Source organism: Vombatus ursinus, unplaced genomic scaffold, assembly GCF_900497805.2.
Source record: "Vombatus ursinus unplaced genomic scaffold, bare-nosed wombat genome assembly UNPS02014798.1, whole genome shotgun sequence".
NCBI lineage: Eukaryota > Metazoa > Chordata > Mammalia > Diprotodontia > Vombatidae > Vombatus > Vombatus ursinus.
In genome coordinates, this window is record NW_020954576.1 from 41,669,461 (window position 1) to 41,690,774 (window position 21,314).

The 21,314-nt window shown below is 39.4% G+C and overlaps 1 protein-coding gene across 2 annotated transcripts in view; it reads left to right on the plus strand.

Moving 5' to 3' along the window:
* KCNH1 (potassium voltage-gated channel subfamily H member 1) overlaps positions 1–21,314 on the plus strand; it is a 499,689-nt gene that overhangs the window by 58,448 nt on the left and 419,927 nt on the right. For both annotated transcript variants that reach the window (XM_027871485.1, XM_027871486.1), the window contains exon 6: positions 12,092–12,484. In XM_027871485.1, the coding sequence (XP_027727286.1) occupies positions 12,092–12,484 (393 nt within the window). The remainder of the gene's footprint in view (positions 1–12,091; positions 12,485–21,314) is intronic.

A 21,314-nucleotide genomic window follows, 5' to 3' on the forward strand; every position in this document is an offset into this window, starting at 1 on the left:
AGGCAGGGCAGATATCACTTCCAGATTAGGAAATTGAGACTCTTAGGGATCTAGTGGCTTGTTCAAGGTCACACAGCACTAATAAGGGCAGAGGTAGGGCTAGGGGAAAAAAATCCTACTTTATGCGATGTTCTTTGCCATTTACTGCACTTCCACGCCTAGTCTACCTGCTTCACATAGTTTTGGTGAAACTCAAATGAAGCTATTTTATGTGTGAATTCTTTGGAAGTTATCAAAGCCTGGTTTAGTTGGTTTAATGAGAAGATCTTCAGTCTGGGAATTAGAAAATCCGAGTTCTGGTCTCAGCTTTGTCTCTGACCCACTGGGTGTGACTCAGGATGATACTTCAGTTCCCCTCTATTTCCCTGTTTGAAAAAAAAAATCCCCTTTCAGGATTATTTCAAGGATAAAAGGATAGAAGAGAGAGGGTTAAGGAAGTAAAAGCTCTGTTGAGAAATAGGGAATTAGTCATGCTGATTCTTCTAATTTGCATCTAGGGACCTCTCCCTCTCCCAAATCTTTAACTGACTTGAAAAATGAGGTAGCAGGTAGAAAACTGCTCTTTGTGTACCCCCTTAAGTTCTTTGTGAACGGCCTTGCTACTGAGACCTCATTTTGTTTAAAATCAAAACAAACTGAAACAAAAACCTAGCATTCCAAAGCTTTCAAATCCCCCTTCCTCCCTACATGAAGCTTTTATTTCTGATCAGCAGGATATGTGGATGATAATACAATCATACTTTTTTCTTCAGGCCTGCCTTTACAGTTTTACTCTCAGAATCATAGGATTTAAAGTCGTCAGGGACCTTCATTTAACAGATGAGTAAACTGAAATCCCCAAATGAAGTGATATGTTCAAGATAGAGTCAGAATTCAAACCCAGGTCTTATTACTCAATAAATTCCAGTAGCTCCCTATAACCTCCAGGATCACATGATCCTGGAGGTTATAGGGAGCTACTGGAATTTATTTATGAAATCCTCTATTTGATGTTCAAAGACCTTCATATTCTGCCACTTCCACCTTTCCAGTCTTTTTATACCTTGTACCCCTCTCCCCACCTTTTACTCTTTGATCCAGTGACGTTGACTTTGTCATTCCTCAAACAAGACACTCCATCTCCTAGCTCCAGACGTTTTCACTGGCTGATTCTCTGTCCTTGTCTTCACCTCCTAGCTTTCCTGGCCTCCTTTGAGTCCCAGCTTAACTCCTACTTTCTAAAGGAAGCCTTTCCTGATCCTCCTTTATTCTTGGTGCCTTCCCTCTGTTGGTTATTTCCAATTTATCCTGTGTATAGACTGTCTGTGCGTAATTGTTTCATGTTGTCTTCCACATTAGACTCGTTGTAGTTTATCCTTCATTCTCAAAGAGGACCGATGGCATCAAGAGGGTGATGACTTGCTTGGGGATTGGATTTAAGTGAAGCAGAGCTGTGCAAACTTGTCAGTCTCATTTCCTCCTCCAGAGTCATCAAAGTCCAGTGGCAGGACAAAAGTCAGGATGGCTGGAAGTGGCCTGGAATGCATCAGACTCTGAACTCTTTGAAAGCAGATACTGTCTTTTACTTTTCTTTGTGTCCCCAGCTCTTAGTACAGTGCCTGGCCCAAGGAGTAATGCTTAATAAATGTTACCAACTGACTCAAAATCCTGCACTATGAATCTACTTGCGATAGTTATTTTATTTGCTAATTTGAAATTTTATTGATTTTTCTGTCATCTACATCATGTATATATATATACATATATATATATATATATATATATAGAGAGAGAGAGAGAGAGAGAGAGAGAGAGAGAGAGAGAGGCAGACAGACAGACACAGGGAAACAGAAAGAGGCATAGAGAGAGAGAGTGCATCACCCTCCAATACCAAAGTCATCTCTTATAATAAAATAAAAAGAAAGAGGGGAATAAAGAATTTCAGAAAAAAACCCAACCTAACCTATATACATTTAAGTCTGATAGTTGATGCAATTTTCTGCATCTGTAGTTCCATCACCTCCGTGAAGATGAGAGGGAGGTACATTTTCTCATCTTTTCTTCAGAGACCAAGCTTGACCCTTATAATGACACAGTGCCCAGTTTTGATTTGTTTTTGTTCTTTCCATTTATATTGTTGTAGACTGTGTGTATATTGTTTTTGTGGCTTTGCTTCCTTCACTCTGTCATTTCCTATAGTTCTTCCTATGCTGCTCTGATTCTTCAGATTCATAGTTTCTTAGAGTATAGTGACATCCTATTAAATCCAGGTACCACAACTTGTTTTCTCATGTCCAATAGATGGGCATATTCTTTGGTTCCAGTTCATTACTAGTACAAAAAATTCTACCATAAATATTTCAGTGCAATATGGATCTTTCTGTCTTTGACTTTCTTGGAATATATGCCTAGTGGTGGCATCTCTGGGTCAAAGGTTATAGACATTTTAACTACTTTTTAAAAATCATAATTCCAAATTGCTTTCCAGAACAAGTAGACTGGTTCACAGCGTCTCTTTGCTTATCTCTTAAAGTCAGAGCACACCTTTCTTTTTGATAGCTCAAGGCCCAAGATCTGTTACATAAATGAAGTTTAGTTAATTTTTTGGGGGGAGGGCTTCAAAATAAAATCACTAAAGCCAGATACACATTAAAGTAAGGCAGACTGTGCTAAAGATATATAGGTTCATCACCCTAGTTCCAGACCTTCAGAAAATGACTGTTGGTACTTTCAGTTTTTTACATTGAGACTTTTAATAGGCATATTTTTTTTATCCCAAACTCACTTCCCATCAAGCAACAGTTTTTCTTCATCATCTGTCTGTTTGCAATCACGTTTCAGTAGTACTCTTATAGCATATTATAGTTATCAAACACTTTTCACATTTTATTTAATCCTTAGAACAATATTAAGGGTAGCTAGCTTTCCCTTTTTATTTGCCATATTGCCTCTCATTTATTAACCAAATAGGTGGCATGGTATAATGGAAAAGCACTAGACTGGAAGCCAGAGGTTGTTGGTTCTTCTCTTGGCTATGTCATGAGCTATGTGACTTTAGGTAAGGCACTTTTCTCTGGGACTCAGTTTCCTCACTAGTAAAAATGAGGGGAGAGAAGCTGGATGACCCTTTAGGAGTCCTATAGCTAGCTCTGAGTCTGACTTTCCCATGGAGAAGAAGCTATGGATAGGTTCAATTCAATTAAACAATTATTTATTAATCTTGCCAGAAACTGTGTTGGACCCAGGAGATACAAAGACAACATGATCCCAGTGAAACTTACATTCTGTTGGATGGGGGTAGGAACAACATGTGCAGAGAAAATGAAATAGAGATTATATATTGAGAATGTGTCATAGGACATAGTGGTTGCAAGCCTTTGGGCCTGAGTGTAAAACTTACCTATTATTATCTTCTTATAAAGGGGGAAAGGAATTGTTGTGGCACACATCCCCATGATGATGGGTCTAATGACTTGGCCCTCTCTTTGACCTTTTGGAGAGTTATTAGACAGGCTTAAAGGAGCTGTTGTACTCTCTCTATTGTTGGATCATGAGTGGTAGTGATGTGGAGCAGTGGAACAGTCTAACTTAATTCGATATCCATTTGGCTTGGGGTCTCCAATCCAGGGATTGGGAGAGAGAGACTTTGTGACATGAGGGAGAAAGAAGTTTCACTCAGAAACTTAGAAATAATTTTCAGAAGCAAAGCAATTTGACCTGCAAAGGCAGGAACATCCCCTGAGGAGCAGTTTCTTGCTTGGCATGGATTTCAAGTTTGACTGTTGTACCCTTTTCACCTCTGACTAGTAAAAGTTTTGGTAAATCACAGGCTTAGGGCTCTTCTGGCTTAGCTTAGCTTTCCTGGGTTCCTCCCTGTACCAGGTCTGCCCTAGTAGAATAAGAAACTCAGAGCGAGAGCCAAAAGCTTACCAGGGCTTGCAGTCTAGGCAGATGGGGTGGGTGCTAACATGTAAATACAGCTCACAAGGCATGCAGTTCATAGAGCTTATGAAAGGAGGTCTTTTCACTGGAGTATTCTAGATTTATTTTGCAATAGACAAAGACTGTTTCCTGATAGTTTTGCTTGGAGGGATAAGACTAATACACATTAAATCACTTAATTCTCACCAAGAAATTACTTGAACTATTAAGTGTTGCTGGAAGAGGTTGGAAAATCATGCTGATTGGGGCTTCTACAAATCTGTACTAACTTGGCCTTTGCTTCCACTGTTACTGGATAATCCTTTTTTACATGTGTTTGGATCCTTCTCTTACTTTCCATACCTAATTTTCTCCTTTCTCCTCAAGCCTTCTTCTCATATTAAAAAAAAAAAACCAACAAAAAAACCCCTCAAACTTTTCACTTGATCCATCCATCCTCACTAATTAGCATCCTATATTACTCCTCTTCTTCTCAGCTAAACTCCTTGAGAATTAGTACCTCCACTTCAATCTCCTCTCACTGACTTCTAAACTCTCTGTAACCTAGCTTCTAACCTCATTCAGTCAAAATCCAATTACCAATGTTCTCTTAATTACCAATTTCTTTTTTTGTTGTTGTTTGTCCTTCATTTCTTTTTTTCTCTTTTTTATTAATAAATTTATTTATTTTTAGTTTTCAACATTTACTTCCACAAGATTTTGAGTTCCAAATTTTCACCCCGCCTCGCCCCTCCCCCCACCCCAAGATGGCATACATTCTGAATACCCCTTCCCCTAGTCTGCCTTCCCTTCTATCTCTCCCCACCTTCTCTCATCCCCAACCCCTTCTATTTTCCTGTAGGGCAGAATAGATTTCTGTACCCCATTTCCTGTATTTCTCATTTCCCAGTTGCATGTGAAAACATTTTTTTAAAATACGTGTTTTTAAAACTTTGGGTTCCAAATTTTTTCCTTCCTCCCTCCCCATCCACCCTCATTGAAAAGGCAAGCAACTCAATATAGGTTATACATGTGGAAAATACTTCCATAGTAGAAATGCTGTGAAAAACTAACTCTGTTTACCTTAATCCTATCCTGCCCCCCATTTATTTTATTCTTTCTTTTGACTCTGTCCCTCCTCAGAAGTATTTGCTTCTGATTACCCTCTTTCCCAATCTGCCCTCCTCTCTGTCATCCCCTACTCTCTTGTCTCTTTCTCCCCCATTTTCCTGTAGGGTAAGACAGATTTCCATGCCCAATTGAGTGTGTATGTTATTTCCTCCTTAAGTCAAATCCTAGGAGAATAAGATTCACTCATTCCCTCTCACCTTCCCCTATTTCCCCTCCACTGTAAGAGCCTTTTCTTTTCTGTTTGTTTTTTTTTGTGAGCTAATTTACCCTGTTCTACCTCTTCCTTTCTCCTCCTAGTATAATCCTCTCTCACCCCTTAATTTTACTCTCCAGATATGACCCCTTCATCTTCAACTCATCCTGTGCCCTCCATCTATCTATCTATCCATCCATCTATCTATCTATCTATCTATCTGTCTATCTATACATACATATAATTTTTTTCCCTCCAACTTTCCTAATACTGACAAAGGTCTCATGAGTTACAAATATCATCTTTCCATGCAGGAATGTAAACAGTTCAACCTTAATAAATCTCTTATGATTTCTCTTTCCTGTTTACCTCTTCATATTCCACTTGAGTCTTGTATTTGAAAATCAAATTTTCTATTCAGCTCTGGTCTTTTCATCAAGAATGCTTGAAAGTCCTCTATTTCACTGAATGACCATTTTTCCCCCTGAAGGATTATACTCAGTTTTGCTGGGTAGGTGATTCTTGGTTGTAATCCTATCTCCTTTGCCCTCCGGAATATTATATTCCATGCCCTGCGGTCCCTTAATGTAGAAGCTGCTAAATCTTGTGTTATCCTGATTGTGTTTCCACAATACTTGAATTGTTTCTTTCTGGCTGCTTGTAATATTTTCTCCTTGACCTGGGAACTCTGGAATTTGGCTACAATATTTCTAGTTTTCCTTTGGGGATCTCTTTCAGAAGGAGATTGGTAGATTCTTTCAATTTCTATTTAGCCCTCTGGTTCTAAAATATCAGGGCAATTTTCCTTGATAATTTCTTGAAAGATGATGTCTAGGCTCTTTTTTGATGATGGCTTTCAGATAGTCCAGTAATTTTTAAATTCTCTCTCCTGGATCTATTTTACAAGTCAGTTTTTTTTATGGTAATTTTTATTTATTTTTTTTTGTTTTCAACATTTACTTCCACAAGATTTTGAGTTCAAAATTTTCACCCCATCTCACCCCTCCCCCAATCCCAAGATGGCATGCATTCTAAATACCCCTTCCCCTAGTCTGCCTTCCCTTCTATCTCTCCCCCCTTCTCTTATCCCCTTCCCCTTCAATTTTCTTGTAGGGCAGGATGGATTTCTGTACCCCATTTCCTGTATTTCTTATTTCCCAGTTGCATATGGAAACTTTTTTTTTAAACATGTGTTTTTAAAACTTTGGGTTCCAAATTTTCTCCCTTCCTCCCTCCCCACCCACCCTCATTGATAAGGCAAGCAACTAAATATAGGTTATATGTGTGCAGTTATGCAAAACACTTCCATAGTAGACATGCTGTGAAAAACTAACTCTATTTCCCTTAATCCTATCCCGCCCACCCATTTATTCTATTCTTTCTTTTGACCCTGTCCCTCCTCAGAAGTATTTGCTTCTGATTACTCCTTTTCCCAAAGTCAGTTGTTCTTCCAATGAGATATTTCACATTGTTTTCTAATTTTTCATTCTTTTGGATTTGTTTTACAGTGTCTTGATTTCTCATAAAGTCACTAGCTTCCAATTGCTCTATTCTAATTTTTAAGGAAGTATTTTCTTCAGTAATCTTTTGGACTTCCTTCTCCATTTGGCCAATTTTGCTTTTGAGGACATTCTTCTCCTCATTGGCTTTTTGGACCTCTTTTGCCGTTTGGGTTAGGCTATTTTTTTAAGTGTTATTTTATTCAGTATTTTTGGGGGTCTCCTTTAGCAAGCTGTTGACTTGTTTTTCATGATTTTCTTGCATCACTCTCATTTCTTTTCCCAGTTTTTCCTCTACTTCTCTTACTTGCTTCTCAAAATCCCTTTTGAGCTCTTCCAAGGCCTGGGACTTCATATTTTTCTTGGTGGCTTTGGATGTAGAAGTTTTGACTTTGTTGTATTCTTCTGGTTGTATGTTTTGATCTTCTTTGTCAGCAAAGTAAGATAATATAGTCTGACTCTTTTTGCACTGCTTACTCATGATCCTGGCCAATTACTTGAGTTTTAAACTCTTTGTTAAGGTAAGAGTCTGCTTCCAATGTGGAGAATGTACTGTCCCAAGCTTTGGGGGTTTGTACAGCTGTTTTCAGAGCTACTTCTAGGGACCTGTAAGTTTTCAGTTCTTCCAAGGTGGAATGATAAGGGGCGAGGTGTTTTCTCTCCACCACCACAACAAGCTCCACCACACTAGAGCTCCTCCTCGCCCCAGGACCACCCCTCAGAACTGTGACCCATATCCAAATGCAGACAAAACAAGAGATTCCTGCCTCAGCACTGACAAAGAGATCCATGCAATCCCCTCTGATCAGCCACTGGATTCCCCCTCAGTCTGTGGACCAGAAGCTCAGGAGGCAGCCGTTGCACCAGAGGCCATGCTCAGGACTTGCGGCTGAGACCTAGCTCCTCTCTCACCACAGTCATAGACTTTTCCCACTAACTTTCTAAGTTGTCTTTGGCATTGGTGGGTTAAGAAGTCCGGAAACCGCCACAGCTGCCCGTGATTCAGTCCTCTGAGGCCTGCTCCAGGTTGACTGCGGCCTGCATGGCCACGCTGAACTGCGCTGTTCTCCCTGCCAGGCGCGATATACCTTTCTGATCAACCATTCAGGCTGTCTTTGGCTGGAAATTTGTTTCATTCTGTCTTTTTGTGGGTTCTGCTGCTTTAGAATTTGTTTAGAGCTATTTTTTACAGGTATTTGGAGGGGTTTGGGGGAGAGCTCAAGAAAGTCACTGCTTTCACTCCACCATCTTGGCTCTAATTACCAATTTCTAAGCCCCTCTCACCTCCCTCAGTAGATGACTTGGCTCGCTACTTCATTGAAAGTTGTAGGCAACCATGGTGAACTCTCTTATTTCCTGTCCTGAACACTTCTAATCTTCTCCTTTGTTCCAGTCTAAGTATACAAGGTAGGGCTCATCCTTTACAGGGTGGATCCCTTTACTTGTGTACTTTAACTTGTTTTCTCTTTTCTTCTTTAGGACCTTGCTCTGTCAACTCTTAAATATTTAATTTCTCTCTCTAAGCTGGCTCTTGCTGTCTACAAACATGTGCTGATCTTCCCTATTAAAAAAAAAAAGAAGCAAAATACCACACTCTCTCCCCAACCAGGCCCCTGCCAAATCCTTTCTTTGACTCTACTATAAAAGCATAATACTATTTTTCTCTTCCTTTTTAGTAATAAACTTCACAACATATCTTGCATGTATGTCTTTTCTACTCACAAAGCTACAATCATTGTACAATGCCTTGTTATGTTTCCACTGGATTATTGTGATAACCTTCTAATTGGTCTCCCAACCTGGAGCCTCTCCCCACCCAAACCCATCCTCCACTCAACTGCCAAAGTGATTTTCCTAAAGCACAGGACTGATCATCTCATTCCTCCAGACCCTAAACGATAAACTCTAGTGGCTTCCTATTACCCCCAGGATTATTATAAAATGCTCTGTCTGGCATTTAAAGTGCTTTAGGACCTAACCCTTTTTAAATTAAATTAAATTTGTTTTATTTATTTTAATGTTTTTTATTAATTTATTTTGATTTATCAACAATCACTTCCATATGTTTTTGAGTTTAAAATTTTTCTCCCCTTTCCTTCCCACCTCCCTCTCCAAGACGGCACACAATCTGATATAGGCTATACATATACATTCCTATTAAACATATTTTCACATTAATGATGTTGTAAGTAAAAATTAGAACCAATAAGAGGAACCACCAGAAAGAGGAAACAAAACTCAATAGAAGAGAAAAAAATAGCAATTCAACTTCCATAGTTCTTTCTTTGGATGTGGATAGCATTTTCCATCACGAGGCCTTTGGAGATGTCTTAGATCCCTGTATTGCTGGGAAGGGTTAAATTTATCAATAATAGTCATCGCACAATGTGACTGTTATTGTGTATATTGTTCTCCTGGTTCTGCTCACTTCACTCAGCATCAGACCATACAAGTGTTTCCAGGTTTTTCTGAAGTCAGCCTGTTCATCATTTCTTATAGCACAATAGTATTCTGTTACATTCCTATACCGCAACTTGTTCAGCCATTACTCAAATGATAGGCATACCCTTCATTTCCAATTCTTTGCCACCACAAAAAGAGCTGCTATGAATATTTTTGTACATGTGGGTCCTTTTCCCATTTGTATGATCTCTTTGGGATATAGCCCTACAAGTGCTATTGCTGGGTCAAAGGGTATGCACATTTTTTTATAGCCCTTTGGGCATAGTTTCAAATTGCTCTCCAAAATGGTTGGATCATTTCACAACTCCACCAACAATGCATTAGTGTTCCAATTTTCCCACATCTTCTCCAACATTTATCATTTTCCTGTTTTGTCATGTTGGCCAGTCTGATAGGTATGATGTGGTACCTCAGAGTTGCCAATCAATCAATAATGATTTAGAGCATTTTTTCATATGACTATAGATGGCTTTAATTTCTTCATCTGAGAACTGCCTGTTCATATCCTTTGACCATTTATCAACTGCGGAATGACTTGTTTTCTTATAAATTTGACTTAATTCTCTATATATTTTAGAAATGAGGCCCTCATCAGAGAGACTGGTTGTAAAAATTCTTTCCCAATTTTCTACTTTCTTTCTAATCTTAGTTGCGTTGGCTTTGTTTGTGCAAAAACTTTTCAATTTAATTAATCAAAGTTTTCCATTTTGCTTTTCATAATGTTCTCTATCTCCTGTTTGGTCATGAATTTTTCTGTTCTCCATAGATCTGATGGGTAAACTATTCCGTGCTCTCCCAGTTTGCTTATAGTATCAGCCTTTATATCTAAATCATGAACCCATTTTGACTTTTATCTTGGTGTATGGTGTGAGATTTTGGTCTATGCCTAGTTACTGCCATACTCTTTTCCAGTTTTCCCAGCAGTTTTTTTCAAAGAGTGGCTAACCCTTTTTTTAAAAAAAATAATTTATTTTATTCTGACTTCTATAATGTAGTAAAATAGAAAAAGATGATTGTACATGAAACTGCAAATCTATTATATACAATTTGCTGTTCCTTTTAAATATGTAACAAAAATTTATAATAAAAATAGTTATCATGTAACCTTCTTTTTTTCCCTTTTTTTCTCCCCTCCCATCCCTGCCCTAGAGATGGCTACCATTAGACACAGATATGTATATATATATGTGAAACCATTCTATACATCTATTTATTGGTTCTTTCTCTGGATGCAGATAGTATTTTCCTCCATAAGTCCTTTGCAGTTAATTTGAGTATTTATAGTAGTCAAAATGACTTAGTTACTCAAAATTGTTCTTAAAATAATATTGTTGTGACTGGAAACAATGTTCTCTTGCTTCTGCTCATTTCACTCTTCATTATTTCATGCAAGTCTATCCATGTTTTTCTTTGACCATCATTTCTTATAGCACAGTAGTGTTCCATCATAATCATACACTACAATTTGTTTAGCCATTCCCCAATCGACGGGTATCCCTTCAATTTAAACTCTTTGCCACCCCAAAGAGAGCTGCTATAAATATTTTAGAACATATCGGGTCTTTTCCTTTTTCCCTAATCATCTTTGGAAACAGACGTAATAGTGATATTGCTGGGTCAAAGGGTATAAGTGGTTTAATAATTGTTTGGGCATAGTTTCAAATTGCTCTCCAAAATGGTTGGACCAGTTCACAGGTTTATCAACAGTGAAATAGTGTCCCAGTTGGTGTACTAGATCCTTCATTAACTTTCCAGTATTCCTACATGTTACTCCAATCCATACACCCTACGAGCCAGATAAAATGACTTATTTGCTCTTTACAGAAGATAAATTACCTCCCAATTTCATGCCTTTTTACCGACTGCTTCCATGGCTGTCATACTCTACTTTCACCCCTCCACCTCTGCTTCCCTGGATTTCCTCAAGAACAAGGTCAAATCACCATTTTTGCAGGAAGCTATCCTGTTTTCTAGTTCTCTTTGCTCCCCTTCCTCAAATTCCAACCGTCTAAGATTACCTTCCATTTACTCTGTATACATCTTGTATATACGTAGTTGTTTCTATGTAGTCTCTCCCTAATCTTTCTGAGCCTCAGTTTTCTCATTTGCAAACTGGGACCAATAATACTTAACAGGATTGTTGCAGCAAAAGCATTTTGTAAATCTTAAAGTGCTAGCAAAATGAGAGTTATTAAGATGTCTGTTAGTTAATGCAATTAGGCATGAAGTATTCTGTTTAGTTAAATGTTCTAGTTACTTTAATGGTCCCTATTTAATAATACATATACTAATTTTCAAAGATTTATAATACAAAAATACACTTGATACTAAACTGTATGAGCGTAATTTAGTCTTTGATGATTCAGTATGTTGTAGCCTCCAAGGTCTTCATTCTAGATTTCAGATGTTGTGCTACAAATGTGTATGGAAATGCTGGTTAATGAAATTGTGGTAGCTAGAATGCCAGAGAGATTTTATATATGTTATATTAAACCATAGTACTTGAATATGATAAATCATGTGCTTGTACCTCTATGATCTACAATTGGCCAGCCACTAATAGACCATATTGCACATAGGAACTTAATTCTTTGTTGAACTGAATTACATCCCTGGTACTGCTTCTTCTCTCTTGACTTCATTGTTTTCATTCTCTTTGCCACCAAGTTCCCTCTCTCTTACTCCTAACCAGCTTTATGAGGCACTTGCATATTGTGCAAGGGGAATATTGTAGCTCATGGAGTCAACTGTGTCCATATTCCTTCATACATGTGTGCCCATTCCTGTACTATAGTGGTACTTTCAGTCTGGAATAAATGAATGTCTCAGAAAGAAGCAATTCACCTGAATGTTTGCAACAGCAGTTTTTAACTTAGTGTTCTCTTGTTTGTGTCTCTCCACACAGGTCTTGCAGCTGGGTTCAGACATTCTTCCCCAGTACAAGCAAGAGGCACCAAAGACTCCCCCTCACATCATCTTACATTATTGTGTTTTCAAGACCACCTGGGATTGGATCATCTTGATCTTAACTTTCTACACTGCCATTTTGGTCCCTTACAATGTCTCTTTTAAAACAAGGCAGAACAATGTGGCCTGGCTGGTTGTGGACAGCATTGTGGATGTCATCTTCCTGGTGGACATTGTGCTTAATTTTCATACTACCTTTGTTGGACCAGCTGGGGAGGTGATCTCTGACCCCAAACTCATCCGAATGAATTACCTGAAGACCTGGTTTGTGATTGACTTGCTGTCCTGTTTGCCATATGATGTCATCAATGCATTTGAGAACGTGGATGAGGTTAGTGTTTGATCCTAAGCTCAGACAATTGTCTTGTCCAGCAGGGCTGATGAAAACTAAGTGATGAGGTAGATTGCTCTTTGTGGTTTGGTGGGCAGGACAAGAGGGAGGAGGGGCAGGTGTAGTCCACAAAGCAAAAGAATTGTTGGGTTCTTAAAGCTGCCTTTGGCACTGGTAGACAACAGGGGTGTAATTAAATGGATGGGAACCAGAACAATAGCTTCTTTAGACAGCTGCAGGTTGTAGCCTCTGCTTATTGTTTTCTGGTTTCTGAAACATAGTGGTTCTCAAGTTTTCTGTTTTTTGTTTTTTGCTCATGGAACACTTCTCTTTGCTACAAAGAACCACAGCACACTGGATGATTAAGTAGCATCAAAAGAGAGTTGGGAGATACATACATGTGTTATTTCCTTTCAGTGAGAGCAGGCAATTTTTTTTCTTTTAGTTTTTTATAGGCTCAAGGTATGATGGGTTTTGAGGTTACTGTTTGTAATATGCAAGTTTTATTTATTTTGAGAATACTATAATTTGCATATAAGTATACTTATATATAAGTATATTGAGTAAGTAAAAATTCATTAAGCCAAATTATTTATAAATTTTCTTTTGCCTGCAATAATGTAACATCCAGAATTTTATAGCACACCTAGAGAAACTCACTGCATGCTAGTGTGCTGCTACAAACACCTTTGAGAACCATCTCTATAACAGAATCCTAGTATATCAGCCCTGTTTGGTACCTAGAGATCGTCTGAATCATGGGGATCTCAACTTGAGGTCCATTAACTTGTTTTCTTATTATTTTGAGAACTGTTTATAATATAATAAACAGTTTTATTATATTTATAATATATATATAGAATATAGCATATTCTATATATAATAATAATGTTTATAATAAACAATATAATTGTTTTTCATTATAACTCTATGCATTGTGCATTTAAAAACATTCTGAAAAGGAGTTCATAGGCTACAGTCTGGTACAAAGGAGTCCATGACACAGACAGAAGACTGACAACTGCTGATCTAACCCAACTTCCTCATTCTATAGCTGGAGAATCTGTTATGATAAATGAGGCCAGATGCTCCAACAAGTTCTAGGTTTCTGGCTGACCTAGATTTATTTTGTCAAGATGACTAGCTAGCCCTAGTTTTGTCTCAATTATTACCTAGCCCTTAATCATTGAATGGGTGTTGCCTCTGACAAATTGAAGACTGGAAAAAATCATTAATTTAGAAAGGCCAAGGTCATCCACTGCCAGTCATCTTGACTTATGTCTTCCCACTGCACTTTGATGGCACTGGAGGTAATGTCTTTGTGCAACCCTGCCTTACTTAAAGCCAATACTTAAAGCAAAGCAGTGGTATGAGAGTCATTTCACTTCACTAAGTGCAAGACATGATGTTGGGGTGTGGTTGGGGATACAAAGATATACACACACACACACACACACCCCTGCCTTTAAGGAGCTGGTATTCTACTGGGGGGAGGGTACAACATGCACACATATCACTAAATAAAGCTGAAAAGGTATTAGAAACCAAATCATGCAGGGCCTTGAATACCCAGTGCAGTAGGATGGACTTTCTTCCTTATACAGCCTTTTTTTTCTTTTACCATTTTCAAGTATGGTAAGAAGTTTTTGGGTGAAGTAAGTTGGGCTTCTTTTTCAAAGAAGTGTTAGGAATGACCTATAATTTCAATTCTTAGGTCCTCACTTTCTCACATTTGGTGCAGAAAGCCAAGAGCCTGACAGCTGATGCAATCCTTCAGTACAGAAGGGCTGGACTTGTCAGTCCTTAAGGCAATATGGGTAGTAACGCAAAGAGGTACCATGTAAAGGTGTTGAATCAAAACATGTCCAAACAGTGTAATTGCTTGTATGGGGACAATGGACATGCTAAGGCAGAGAGCAGTTGTCGGTTTTGTTTCAATCATGTTCATCTCTCTTCCTGTTTGGGAAAGCATGAGGGTTAGATCAGAAAGGACTCAAAAAAAAAATCTATCATCCTATCTATAAGTAGCTCCCAAGATAGGTTTCAGTGTTTTCATCTGTCCTCCTGATTGGTGTCTAAACTAGTTATAATTAAGACAAGGAAGATGATCTGATAAGTCACAGATTTTATTTGCCAACCTAGCTCACATTGCCAAGATTAATTTTTTGGGGTCCCAACTAGTATAAGGGAACTCTGTTTACCAATGCAGTTTGGCATCTGTTTTGCAACTTATAACCCTAGCAAGTTGCCTGAGAGCACTGAGAGTGGCCCTATGTCAGTCACACAGCCGGGATGTATAGTAGGAACCTGGATCTGCCTGATTCTTTTTTGTAAATAATATTTTATTTTTTCCAATCACATGTAAATATAGTTTTCAATGTTCTTTTTTATAAGACTTTGCATCCCAAATTTTTCTCCCTCCCTCCCTTCTCCCCCCCACCCAAGACAGCAAACAATCTGATATAGGTTATATCTTCTTCCTGACTCTTAAGGCCAGTTATATAACTCCAATATCAAGAGTCCATTAGTATCTCCTGGCTCCATTGTCCTTCTTGCTTCAATGCCTCCTTGCTCCATTGATTGGTGGGCTGTAAGAGAGCAAGTCATGGGGAAGATGGATAATCCATAATGGGGAGGAGCTAGGTATTTTTTTCTATTCATGGAGACCAAATCTTAGAGACTTTGAAGGTACATAGGAATCAGGTTGCTATAGTAGGAGGACTGGACTTGGAACCAAAAGACTTGGAGTTTGAGTTCCAGCTCTATGGACCTCAGTTTCCTCCTTTGTAAAATAAGGATAACTTGTATGACCTACTTCTCAGGGAGATTGTGAGTACTTTGTCAACCTTAAAGCATTAAGTTATGAGAAGTTATTATTAATAACATCTTGCCCTCAGTCAAGGAAACAGAACTTGAATTTTAGTTTCTTACCCCTTTCTGCTCTCCTCTCTATTCTCTTTCCAAAGTTTTTCCCATCTGGCATAGATTTTCCTAAAGGGACTGTCAACCTCAGGGGGACAGCAGTGCTTTGATCAGTGCTTGGAGTGAGGCAGAATGTTGTCCCACTTTTCCCAGAAGGCCTAAAACCATCCCACTAACCTTTTCCTCTTACTTCAAGCATTGCTCCTAATGAAGAATAGCTCATCATCTGGCAAAGTTCTTCTAAATCTGAGAGTTGCCCATGAAATTATCATTGTGTGACATATTTTAATTAGAATTTTAAATGTGTACAAAGCCCATGTGGGTTCTTGGACCAGCCTTCAACTGAAGGCTGGATAACTGTTCACTGGTTATGTTGTAATGGGAATTATCTTCCAGCTATGGTTTGGGCTAGGTCCTTGAAGTCCCTCCCCTATCCACTTACACACACACACACACACACACACACACACACACACACACATACACAGAAGAGAAGAGGGAGGGAGGAAGAGAGAGAGACAGAATGAGAGAGAGAGACAGAGAGGCAGAGAGAGACAGAGACAGAGAGAGACAGAGACAGAGAGAGAGACAGAGAGAGAGAGACAGAGAGAGAGAGAGAGAGAGAGAGGTGGGGTGGGAGGCTACTGGGAGCCAAGATGGTAGAGTAAGAACTAAGTCACTCTCACTCTCCCTTATTAACATTTGAAAACCCAGAAAAATATCACCCCAAGAAAAACCCTGGAACAGCTGAGCCAGCAGAAAGACAGGGTGCAGCAGGTGTGTAGCTCAGGAAGCTTGGAGGATTAATGAGAAAGGTCCCTCTTGCTTTGGGGGTGGGGGAGCAGTACAGGATGGGAGGCATCCCAGCAAGCAAACAGCAAGCCCCATCTCAGCATACCAGGGGAGATCCTGAGCCCCAGAGTAGTGGAACAGGCAAGCCCCGACACCAGGACCACTGAATACCTAAGTACTGTCAGGGGAACCAGTAGACACCAGCTCAGAAAACTACCAGATTCAACAGCCTTCTCCAGGAGCCAAATCCTCTGGTGCCTCAGCACCCTTTCAGGAAACACAACCACAGGAGACAAAACTCCAGGCTGACAGACATCCTGTAGCAGCAAAACATCCCTGTGCAAGGCCCAGGTAAGCAGGAGCCAAAGAAAGGAGTGGAAGACCCAGGTCAGCAGGTTTTCCCCGGGGCCAGAATCCCCATCCCCATCCCAAGATGCATCCAGCGTTGATGACTCCAGCCCAGCACCAGGTAAGCTGCCAGAACCCTACAGCCTCCAACTGCCAGCATCTGAGTCCCCAACACACAAAGCCAGTGACCAGGTCCAGCTCTGCCAGCACAAGAAGCTTGGGTCAGTGCTCCCTGCACTTTCGCAGGAGAGTTCAACTTTTTTTAAAAGTCAGGAAACAGGCAAACACCACGAGCAAAAAGCAGAAATGGACAGTGACCAAAGATTCTTATTATGCGGACAGGGAAGATCAAGGCACAAACTCAGAAGAGGACAACATTACCAACATACCCACATTTGAAACCTCAAAGGGTTATATGAACTGGTCTCCAGCCCAAAAAGTCTTTTTGGAAGAGCTCAAGAAGGATTTTAAAAGTCAAATGAGAGAGGAAGAAGAAAAATTGGGAAAAGAGAGAGAGATAGAGAGACACATAGGGAGAGACAGAATGACAGAGGCAGAGGCAGATTTGGCTATTCTGGCATTTGGACTGTAACCCTGGAATCTTGGGCTCTGACAAGGGAACCTTTGGCTTATTTAAAGTCAGGCGTCTGTGCTACTTTTCAACCACTTCCAAACTATGCCATGGTGCAAGTAACTCCCCCCATCCCTATCATTTCCCTTTTATATTATCTTTTCTTTTTGGAATGTGTCTGTGAAGAGATTATCTTGCTCACTTATATTTGTATCCCCAGCCCTGAGAACAGTGCCTAACATATAATAAGCCCTTGATAAATATTGTTTTTATTCATTCATTCTAAAGACTGGATATTTATTGTGAAGGGCACAAATGATTTAAACTTGACCCTGAATCTTTTGATGCTGGCAATGAGTGATCTCAAGGCATTGCTGAATGTGGTATGAAAGCTGGGCATAGGGAAAGAAAGGCATTGTGAGGGGGAAAGAAAGTTCACTCCACTTTGTATCTGCTGCTCTCTCTAGTTTCAACTCTATAGAACTCTATAGTCCCCTGTGTGGGAGCATCCTATCCTCCTGCCCCTCGCCTTTCCTGCCTCCTTGTGTGTTATCCTTTCCCCCCTTAGATTGTAAGTTTCTTGAGGGCAGGAACTGTCTTTCTTTTAGTTAATTGCATCCCCAGTGCTTAGCACAAAGCCTGGCACATAGTAGTCACTTAATAAATTTTTATTGGATTGGATAGGTGAGTAAGGGAAGAATGAGAATATTCATTTTGACCTCCTCTGTGTTGGTGATGAGGTATCTAGTTTAAGATGCCTTGTAGACAGAGTGTTGTTTGAGTGACAATTTGTGATAGTGTGTGGTTTTCTTGTCACAAGTGATTTTTGTAGAAAGGTGGCAGTATTTCTGAGTCAGGAGGCAGTCAGTTAAATTTATGCTATGAAAGGGTACGTTGAGGTTAAAGAAGATTGTAGAGGCAAGGGAAAGAGTCCCTGTTGAATCTGGTATTTGATTTCTTGGAATCCACTGCAAGGAGAATTCTGAGAATGGAATGATAAAGGAAAAGAAAGACAGGAGGGATTGTGGCAATCTTCCTTCCTTTACTCATCAGGCCCTTTATGCTGTGAAACTAACAACCAAAGAACAGAGTTAACTTTGAAGATGTCAAGAACCTCAGGCTCAGTCTCTTAGGAGGTACAAAGAGAAATAAGAAGGCAGTCTTATCTACTTTTGTCTCATCAAAAATGTGTAGGGCTGAGATTTCTCTATGGTCCTTCTAATGGGATTTATAGGCACCTGTAGAGAGGAGAAGCACATTAGAGACGAAAGCGTCTGTTTGCTGCATGGTGCTATTGAAGCCAGAGATAGAAAGCCTAGGAAGGCTTGGGAAGACCTGGGTTCAAGTCCTGTCTTTGACACAAATTGACTATGTGGTCCTGGGCAAATCATTTAACCTTTCAGTACTCTGTTCTAGATAACTTTATTTTTTTGGGGTGTGTGTCATATTTTTTATGGTGAATTTAACAAACACCAAATTAAATGAACATTTCCATATCTACTGTAGAACTCTGGTCAATTATCTAAGACTGCAAGTTGCAGAAAAGGTATCATCCTATATTTGTTCCCTCAAATTGGAGCTCCCTAGAGTAATGATGTCACAGGTTCAGTTCTTTGCCCTGATGGGGCTACTTAGATTTTGGGCTCCAATTGATTACTGATCAAGTAATCAAATTCCTATGATGGACTTTGTAATTATTTATGAAATTGGGACTGTACCTGTAGCCATGACAGATAATAGAAAGTAATCTATTGTGGCTATCTGGGCTGAGGAAATATGCTTTCCCACTCATTTGAACTAGAGGAGAAAATGCTTGTGAAACTCAAAAGACTAAAGCTTAGAATGGGTCTATGTGTACGAATATGGGGAGTTCTTAGAAACAAGAAATGTAATATTTTACTTCAAGTAACTAGTGGATTATTGGGCAAATAGTTATTAGTTTTTTGGTCTGGATCTGTGATTTCAGTGGTAGAGGGAATTTCCTGTTTTACAAACTCCCTTTACCAGGGAAGATGAACACTTACCCAGCAACTTATAGTATTAGAGTTGCCTGGGACACTGAGAGATTAAGAAATTTGCCCAGGGTCACAATCACTGACAGAGGTGGTACTTGGAACTCTGGTTGTCCATACTCTCAGTTCAACTCTATTCACTAAGCCATGATGCCTTTCATATTAACTCATATTTACATAGTATTTTACAATTTAGAAGTGCTTTCCTCACAATAGAGCTCTGAGGTAGATAGTACTAGTATTAGCTCCATTTTAAAACTGAACAAACTGAGTCTCAGAGAAGTTAAGTGACATATTCATAGTCACATAGCTCATTAAATGTTGCAGCCAGGGTGTAAAGCCAGGTTTTTTTGTTTTTTTTTTTTTTTTTGGTGAGGCAATTGGGATTAAGTGGCTTGCCCAGGGTCACACAGCTAATATCAAGTGTCTGAGGCCAGATTTGAACTCAGGTCCTCCTGACTCCAGGGCTGGTGTTCAATCCACTGCAACACCCAGCTACCCCCAAACCAGGTCTTCTAATATGAAGTCAGAATTACTGATGAGAAACTTTGAGTGCCGTATGCAGATTTTTCAAAATGGACTGATCTATATAGAAACATTTCTTTCTCGTGTGGCAAATTTGTTGCTGTTAGAGAATTTACAGTCAATCTGACTTTGCCTTTTGAGCCCCAAAGGCACTAATTATATCCCTCCCTTCTTGAACCAGAAGAGGAAGCTCCTTGCTTCTCTGAGACAGGAGGTTTATCTCTATCCTTAACCAGGGGATCTCCCAGTTCCCATTTGGGAAACACCTTAATCTCCACTTCAGTGTCTGAAAGTTGTATAGCGAATGGCTGCCCAGTTAGTACAATCTTGGAAATGCAAGGCCATCTAGCAGATCATAGTCAGTTATGGCTTCTAGAAGATAGGGCGGCGATAGATTCTAAGACCTGAGGCACTCATAAGACATTATCCCTTTCTAACAACACAGGATTGTTAGTAAAAGAGGTTAAATACTACTAATACCTGAGGTTTGTCTAGTACTTTTAGTATTTTTTTTTTCTTTTCCAAGCCCATTTTATCTTTTCCTCTTCTTCCTTCTCTTCCCTTTTGTCACCTCCTGTCCTTGGGTGAGTTTTCCCAACAGGCAGGGGACAGTCACATCTACTGAGTTATATCAGCAAAATTTATGATTATTAAATAGTGGCTTTTAAACTCTCTTTCTCATAGGTCAAGCATATATTGATTCTTAACAGGGTAGTAACTTGGGTGCTCCATACTAGGTTAGCGTTCTAGGATACCATGGTATCTTCAGGATAAAAACTGCCCAAGGCACATAGTAGTGTTTAATTATATTTGACAGAACTATAAGCAGAAAAAACTGATTGCTTTATAGTAGTTCTTGTATTTGATATTCCTCAGACAGGCTTCCTTTAAAAAAAAAGATGTGTTGGGTTTTTTTGACCAATTACCTTCGTGAAAAGAGGGCAAAAGTAGGAACATTGTCGTTTTTCTTGTGTGTGTCTTGTTCTCAGTGAAGTTGCGTTATCAGCTGTATTTCTCTTTTGGTGATCATGGCATGCTGCCAATAGCTGGTGGCCAGGCCATATCATCCAAGGCTCAAGTTTGATTTTTGTTATGTTATAAATGGCACCCCTGTGCTAGCCTGCGCACCAGCTGCATTGTTTAGGAATTCAGTACATGGAAATACTTTTTGCTATTTTAAGATTTACGCATAGTAGGCATAGTATTTGAGTGTATATACACTTTAATACTTAAAGGAACTGACATTTTACCAGTGTGGATGATTCCTCCACTCACACAGATCACAATCCTTAGGGGAGGGTATCATAGTAGAAAAAACACTGGATTTAGAATCAGAGGTTTTATTTTAATTGTTCAGTCATGTCCAATTCTTTGAGACTCCATTTGGGGTTTTCTTGGCAAAGACACTGTAGTGATTTGTCATTTCCTTCTCCAGCTCATTTTATAGATGAGGAAAAGGAGGCAAATAGGATTAAATGACTTGCCCAGGGTCACACAGCTAGTAAGTGTCTGAGATTGGATTTGAACTCAGGAAGTTGACTCTTCCTAATTCCAAGCTCAGTGCTCTATCCACTGTGCCACCTGGTTTCAAATCCTCATGTGGCTACTTACTACTTGTGTGACCATCAGCAAATTACTTAAACTTTTTAGGTTTCTGTTT